Raw genomic sequence first — 8,568 nt, forward strand, 5'->3', positions numbered from 1 at the left:
GATGGAGCTGGAGAGGAGAGATTAATATGGGCAAGAAGGAACTTCACTGGACACGGTACACAAGGCAGTGATGACGCGATAAACCTACAACAGATGCACATGAAAGGCACTATACTGCTGAAGCTTTCCAGGTAAGGAAGACTGACATTTTAAGGTGAGGTTAATAAGAGTCAGTAGCCACAGTGCCATAGGGGTAGCGATTGGCACATGCAAATAAAATACAATTACACTGCAGTCTGTACAATGTGACAGTAAGGACCCTACAAATATATGATAGATAGATAGATAGATAGATAGATAGATAGATAGATAGATAGATAGATAGATAGATAGATAGATAGATAGATAGATAGATAGATAGATAGATAGATAGATAGATAGATAGATAGATGTGAAAGGCACTTTATAATAGATAGTGTCACGCACATGCGATTAGGGGGCCGTATAAGGACCTAAACTGTAGCGTGAAGGCGCATGCCAGAAGGGAATGGCGGGGTACTAACCTCTCTCTCTTTATTTCTGCAGAAAGAAAGATGCACCACCGCCATGAATCTGCCACATCTACCTGATCACGCATCACCACTTCCGCCTTCATTCTGTCGACCTCTGATGACATCATCAATCCCAGCATCCATCTCGGTTCCTTCCCAGCATTCCTCTCTGTTTACTTCCGGTCCCTCACCATAAATGCTCCCCCACTCCACCATTTTGGCAGTCTCTGTTAGATGAAACGATTGTGTACAAATCTACTTGGACTCTCTTTTACAGTATACAGGGCGGAAAACCCAAAACCTTGCTGAGTTGTCTGTCTTTTTTCTACAATAGATACATAGATATTAATTTTAGTATATTAGGCAGGATTACAAAATTACTTACATGCATACTGCAGATAAATATACATTATAGATAGATTTAAAGGCTCTATATAATAGATAGATATGAAAGGTAGTATATTACAGATAGATAATAATTTTAGTATAGTCTCCAAGATCATAAAATTACATGCATACTGCAGATAGATAGACATGAAAGGCACCATATACAGTGATCCCTTGCTATATCACGCTTCGACTTTCGTGGCTTCACTCTATCGCGGATTTTACATTTAAGCATATCTAAATATATATCATGGATTTTTTGCTGGTTCGCGGATTTCTGTGGACAATGTGTCTTTTAATTTATGGTACATGCTTTCTCAGTTGCTTTGCCCAGTTAATTTCATACAAGGGACATTATTGCAAGATGGCTGAGAACCTACCCAATCAGAGCATGTAATACAAACTAAATAAAACTCCTCCGTGGTATACGATATGCTTCCAGCGTTTGCATACTTGAAAGCCCAAACAGCCCTATTGATTTTTGATTGCTTTTTCTCTCTCTCTCTCTCTCTCTCTCTCTCTCTCTCTCTCTCTCTCTCTCTCTCTCTCTCTCTCTTTCTCTCTGACATTCTCTGCTCCTGACGTGCACTCCTTTGAAGAGGACGATATGTTTGCATTCTTTTAATTGTGAGACAGAACTGTCATCTCTGTCTTGTCATGGAGCACAGTTTAAACATTTGACTAAAGGGTGTTATTTCATGTCTAGAAGGCTCTAATAATGTTAGGAAACGTATTTAGAAGGTCGTAAACAGGTTTTCTATGCTCTAACTGTGAAAATATTCAATTTATAAATAAAGAATCCTACTTCGCGGAAATTCAAGAGTCTAGAACGGATTAACTGCAATAAACGAGGGTTGACTGTAACAGATATATATATATATATATTAATTTTAGTATAGTCCGTAGGATCACAAAATTACTTACATGCATACTGCAAATAGATAGACAGACATGGTAGGTACTGTATAATAGATAGATAGATAGATAGATAGATAGATAGATAGATAGATAGATAGATAGATAGATAGATAGATAGATAGATAGATAGATAGATAGATAGATATTAATTTTAGTATATTCGGCAGGGTCACAAAATTACTTGCATGCATACTGCAGATAGATATATAGATAGACATGAAAGGCACTATATAATAGATTGATATATGAAAGGCTTTAAGGTCTCAAAGCCAGCATTTCTTAAACTACATGTTTATAATGTTTCGCCTCATGGATGTGTGGTAAAATTGCAAATATTGTTGTGAGTGATACAACGTCCTCTATTCACACCCCTTTTTCTGACAGCCCATAGTGTGCTGCTTGACGGCGCCAGTGCTGTCTGAAGGGTTAACAGCTGCAGGTGGTTCAAAAGTAATCTCTGTTGTTAAGAATTAGTTATGTTACCAGTATAAGATTGGTCTAAACCTAAATAATCAACTAAGACCCCATTGTTAACATTTGCAGTGCACCAACTACTGGAATGTATTTTGTATTTTGCATTGCATTTATCATTCCAACAGATGGCTCATCACAAACATTTGTGGTAATAAAATGCATTCAATTTTTCATTCCAGCAGTTGGCATATCACAAACAATTATGGTAATAAAATGCAATGTATTTGTCACCACAAGCCACAAACATTTCTAGAAGTAAAATTCATTCCATTTATCATTCCAACAGATGGCACAGCACAAATATTAGTGATAAGAAAATGAATTGCATTTGTCATTCAAATATATGGTACAATAAAAGCATTTTTTAGTCCTAAAAAACATTGCTTTTGTCATTTCAAGACATGGTGCATTAAAACCATTTTTACAGTGGGTATAGAAAAGAATTCACCCCCTTTGAAATAGTCCAATTTTATTTACTTTACAGATTTAAACAAGAACTGAACAGAACAGCAATACAACTTCCCCAGCCTGCTGTTTAGGGTCGCTAGGCACACCTATAAAACAACAAAATGTCACTCTGTGTCTTGTCGTTACCCGTTCTTCACACACTGCTGACTCTTTAGACTTTCTTTCTCTCTCCTCATCCGCACACTCCCTTCCTTCCTGTCTCCTTCCTCCCTCTCCTCACGCACCTTCTGTCTTTCTATGTAGCTGTAAAAACGCAGAGCCTGCCCTAAACAGAGTAAACAGGAAATATTCATTACAGTACGTCACAATAGCGTCTTCAATTTCCATTTTTACTTCGCGACCCCCTTGTAGATATCTCGCCCCACAGGTTGAGCCACACTGCTGTAAGGCTAAAATAAATTGGCAACTGTGCCAGTAAGCAGCAGCGCGCAGGTACACTGCTGAGGGCCAAACTGCAGACAGCCTCGACACGGAGATTCATGCTTGAAAGAAGAAAAAATGTTTTTAACAACTGATTAAATAAGCTAACTAATATGTATTGCTGTAACTTTATTTATTATCATTAGGACATACAAAGACGCATCGGCATATAAACCTAAATGCTAATCTAACATATATCTGCGTGTGCTCATATAAAAGCCTGCAAATGCACACAGCGGTGCTGTTCATTCTTGGCGCTCGGCTGCTCACTCGTCTGTGCAGTGAAAGGTCCGTAACCTTCAATAATCAGCTCTTAACCCCAATATACAGTAGCTCAGACTAGGTAGATATCAGAATGCGTTTTATTTTAACGTTATTGTCCAAAGTATTACTGAGCCCTAATAAATCTAAATGCCATTAAGTGCTTATATGTTTGATGTGCCAGCCTAAGAGCCTGCCCAGTACTCACACTGGCAAAGGCCCTGCCTGCAGTTTGCTTGTCTTCTGTCAGTGAGCGACTCAGCACCGGCGTTCACAAAACAAGATCTGCCTGTGAAAAGGCTGGCAGGCCAGGGCCCTTCAGTTGACATAAATGGTGTCCTTTTAAAGTTACCTCAGGACTACACTTTTCATAGCTAATAGCACTAAAGCTAACAATAAAGCATATTTATCACTAATCAAAATTCTCAACATTATCCACCTTAATAAAAGGTAAAGTGTCTCTGTCTTTGTGTATCTGCATGTTAATTCGGTTCATATGTCTCACTCATTCCAACAGATGGCACAACACAAACATTTGTAGTAATACAATTAATTTCATTTGTCACTCCAGCAAATGGTACATCATAAATACTAACACTGCTTTTACGAATCCAACACCAAATGGTGTGTAACAGAGACATCGTGTTAAATTCGTCATTCTAACAGATGGCACATCTCAAACATTAACATGGCTTTTACAAATCCCATACTAAATTGTATATAACAGAAACATACAGAATTATTTGTCATTCCAACATTCTATACATTATATTACTACAAATTTTTGTAATGTGCCATCTGTTTATTAATACATGGCTTACATTCTAGTAGGTGTTGTTCTACTAATGATAAAACTGAGGTCCACGCTGATCACTTATATTTCACCCCAGATTATTAAATGCCACATTCCTTTGACATTTCTATACTTTGTCTTTATTTCTTGAGTGACTGAAGTAAATATTAGGGCAACAGATGTTGGAAATGACTACTTTTTTGCCTTGGGTGTTATCAACGCTGAGAGGTTGTGCATGAACAATAATAATAATAATACTTTATATTTTCATTGTACTTTTCTCACAACTCAAAGCTCTTCTACACATTGAGTGGGGAGCCACTTCAACCACCACTAATGTGCAGCATCCACCTCTTGATGTGACGACAGCCATTTTTGTGGCAGTATGCTCACCACACATGAGCTATTAGAAGGTGAAGTGGTGAAAGAAACAGTTAGCTAATGAGAGACAGGGGATGATTAGTGGGACACAATGACAAGGCCTTGGGGGGCAATTTAGCAAAGACATCTTTATGAAGGACACACAGGGATCTTTAATAACCACAGAGATGCAGGACTTCAGTTTTAGGTCTTATCTGAAGGACAGCACCATTTATACAGCACAATGTCCTCATCACTGCAGTGGGGCATTGGGATCCACATTCAGACCACCGGGTAAGCCCCCTATTGGCCTCACCAACACCTCTTAATGCAGACACCCAAGATGTACCTAGATGGTCTCATGTCCAAGTACTGGCCAGGCCTGAATATGCTTAGGTTGAGGTAGATGACCTGATCTGAAGTGCATGTGGTGTGTCTGCTGGCTACAGAAGAGCAAGGGCGGCAGAAGAAAGACCCCCTTAGTTGGTAACTGGCATAAAAACAAATGTTATACGAGCCTTCATGTGTCTCAGAGACATCTGTACATTTGTTAGTGCTGGTGACACTGAGTCCATGTGGGGCACTGAGAAGTGACAGGCTGGAGGGGTCACTATTATGTACTTAAGTGGAATGAGTCTGAGGTGGGCTATTATAGAGGAACTGGCATCAGGGCATCACTTATACCCAATTTTGTGACTCTGATCTGTGTGTGTTAATGATAGGGTGCAGGAGTAGACGAGCCTGTTCAACAGACTTGATTACGTCTCACAAATCCTGAGATAAAACGACTTGAATAACCAAGAAAATCTAAAAAACTGTGAAGGAGCCGAGAGCGGCGAGGCCTGCTGTGTGTTACGTGTCTGTCTGTCTGTCTGTCTGCCTCTCTGTCTGTCTGTCTGTTATTAGTTTTTAAGATGTTTTCATATTTCTACTATCCTTGTGTTTATTAATGTATCATATTATTCTGTTTCTTAAACTGAGTGGGCTTCAGTTGGGGTCTTTACTGAATAATCTGAGAAATTCCAGGCCTGGACAAAGAAAAACACTAAAAATCATTATTGATATGAAGGAGATGAGAACGTATTATGGGATGGATAATTTGTTTAATAAAGAGGACTAATATGGAGTCTGATGTGGACTTCAGTGTGTAATAAATAAATAAGAAATACTGACGTGAATGACACTTTAGCAGACCCCCTGTGACAGGTCATCTCTTCTCTCACTTGGTGGTCTTCACTCTCTGAGCTCCTGTCTCACATTAACTGTTCACCCTCAGTGTCTCCTCAGATGTTCTCTCTGTCAGCTCTCAGCTTTCTCTTTAAATCTCCTCCTCCTCCTCACTGAGCTCAGACAAACTTTCACTTTCATTTCTTCACAAGTCACTTCCTTGTTTGTCTGACTGATTCTCTATGCCTGCCTCTTCTCAGACTGACGATGGCTGAAGCCCAGCTGTTTGTATCACAGGATGAGTTCACCTGCTCGGTGTGTCTGGACACCCTGACTGACCCCGTCACCATCCCCTGTGGACATAATTTCTGTCTCAAGTGCCTCACGGACTGCTGGGAAAAGAGCCAAGTGTGCAGCTGTCCTCAGTGCAGACACACCTTCACCACAAGGCCTGAGCTGAACAGAAACACTTTGCTGAATGAAGTCATCAAGAAATTAAAGAAGACGACACTCAGTTCTCCTCCTCCTCAGAATTATGCAGGCCCTGGAGACGTGGAGTGTGACTTCTGTACTGGTAAGAAGTTCAGAGCAGTGAAGTCCTGTCTCACCTGCCCGGCCTCCTACTGTCAGACTCACCTGCAGCTTCACTATGAAGGAGATGCCCTGAAGCACCACAAACTGACTGATCCTGATAGAAATCTGAAGGAGAAACTCTGTGAGAAACATCAGAAAAGTCTGGAGATATTCTGTAAAACTGATGATTCCTGTATCTGCATGATGTGTGTGGTGACTGAACATAATGGGCATAAAATGGTCGAGCTGGAGACGGAAAGAGAAGAGAAAGAGGTGAGTGGAGTTTAGTGTTTAATGGAAACTGTTTGAATAACTTTGAGTTAAGGAATTTGTACATTTAATGTGACAGAGAAATCTATTCATCTACAGTAAAACTCGATTATCTGTCACTTGATTAACTGTCAGGACTAAATAACAAAAACCCAACCTTGTGCACACCAGCGTCTCCTGATAACTACTGCGAGTTCTGCACATTGGAACAACAGAAATCCCAGCGTCCGTTACGTACCTTCAGCTTTAATAGCGGTTTGTAGCTTTTCTCTTTTGTTATAATTAAACTAAACTACTATACATTGTTATGGCCTATCAACATATGTGTGTGCTGTTTGAACTTATTAAACGTTTACGAAACAGCAACAGCTCTTCAATTATTGCTTCAATGACGGAGTAGGAAGGCCAACAGTGAACGATATAAAGCGGGATGCTGAAAAAATTGAAAAATGTGTTGAAAATGGAAACCAGTAATGGTAATGTTATTCTGTATTAATGTTAATGGTCTTCTGCATTTTAATTTCTTTATATATTCTGTTATATCAGGTTGTGTTAATATATTGTGGCGTTCAGGCAGCTTGTGATGCTCTGTATGGGGGCAGAAAGGGCGGAAAGCTGTAAGTGATGGGACTGGCTGAGGGGCTTCTGCTCTGTGAGGGACAGACAGGAGAAGTGAGGAGAGAAGGGAAGGTGTGGAGCAGGGAGTCGGGAGACAATAAGCAGGAGTGTTTGAGGTGTCAGAAATACACAACGAGAGTGGCAGGAGATCAACTGATCGGTAGGGAAAGCGCTTTCTTTGATTGTTTAGGAGGTGAGCTCTGTAAGCTGAATAACGGAGTATAAGACAGGACACCGCTTGTTAGAGAACAAAGACTTCATGTAAAACGCAGAAAAGTCCAGGGGCCTCATGCGTAACGCTGTGCGTAGAATTCGCACTATAACATGACGTAGGCACAAAAGCCGAAATGCACTTACGCACAGAAAAAACTAGATGCAGGAATCTGTGCGAACTGAAACTTCAACGTTCTTCTGCTAAATAAATCCCAGTCAGCGTGAAAAGTTACGGACGTGCACGTGCCTGCTGTCCCGCCCCAACTCTTCCAAGAATTACGCCTCTTTGAATATGCAAATCAATTTAAATAGCCCTTAAGATCAGCATGCTGTGACAAGACAATGGGAAAAGCACGGGGGAAAATATAAGAATTTCAGTGAAAACCAAGTGGAGGCAAAGGAAAAACTTACTATTTGTTGGTTTAAACAGTGGAATAATCAACAAAAGGAAGTTGATCGAGTGACAGACTGTCGGAGAAACTCGAAAGCTCAAGTCCCCAAAGTCGCATAGTGCCCGAAATAAGAAGTTGTCAGATATCCAATTTGCCGTGAAAAGTTGAGTCGTAGCCCACCGTCTGAGTGTCGCATGAAAACTTATTAGGGTACAGAGAAAAAAAAGGCACACAGTGGGGAAAAAAGCAGGAAATGTCAACTTTAATCTCGACAATTCCACTTTAATCACGTAGTTTATTTTGTCATTAAAGTAGAACATCATAAACTTCATCTTAAAATCATTTAATTTACTAGTTTCTCAAATTCCATCGTAACTAAAGTAGTACATTAAATGCTTTGTTTTGTATTTGATCTTCTTTGTGCTCTATGTGTGTGAATCACTACGTGCTTCTTAAACGGCTTTCTCTTCTTCCGACAGGACACAGAATCCATTAGATTCGTGATATTACAGCTCTCTGAGTAATTTAAATACTGAGATGTATATGTGATATCTTTTTCATGATGATAGGATTTAAAGCACGTTATTAAACATGGGAACACGGTGGCGGTACTGTCTCTTTCAAACGTACTAACTCCCAATTCCTGTCCTTACTTTTCTTCCTCCAAATACCCAATCGCCACACAATCAGCTCTGTAATGGACGTTAAGCCATCTGTAAGCTTAGCGCTGATTCTTCAAAACTTTTAAGGAACATTGAAATAT

General features: G+C 39.9%; 1 protein-coding gene across 1 annotated transcript; it reads left to right on the top strand.

Annotated features, from left to right (window-relative positions):
- Nucleotides 1-6,006: 6,006 nt before the first annotated feature.
- Nucleotides 6,007-6,585, top strand: LOC120521883 (E3 ubiquitin/ISG15 ligase TRIM25-like; the record flags this gene model as incomplete). Its single annotated transcript, XM_039743183.1, has 1 exon — nt 6,007-6,585. A coding segment is annotated over exon 1 (579 nt), but the record flags the coding sequence as incomplete, so codon positions are not given.
- Between the last annotated feature and the right edge of the window lie 1,983 nt (nt 6,586-8,568).

Source organism: Polypterus senegalus, unplaced genomic scaffold (genome assembly GCF_016835505.1).
Source record: "Polypterus senegalus isolate Bchr_013 unplaced genomic scaffold, ASM1683550v1 scaffold_2189, whole genome shotgun sequence".
Lineage (NCBI taxonomy): Eukaryota > Metazoa > Chordata > Cladistia > Polypteriformes > Polypteridae > Polypterus > Polypterus senegalus.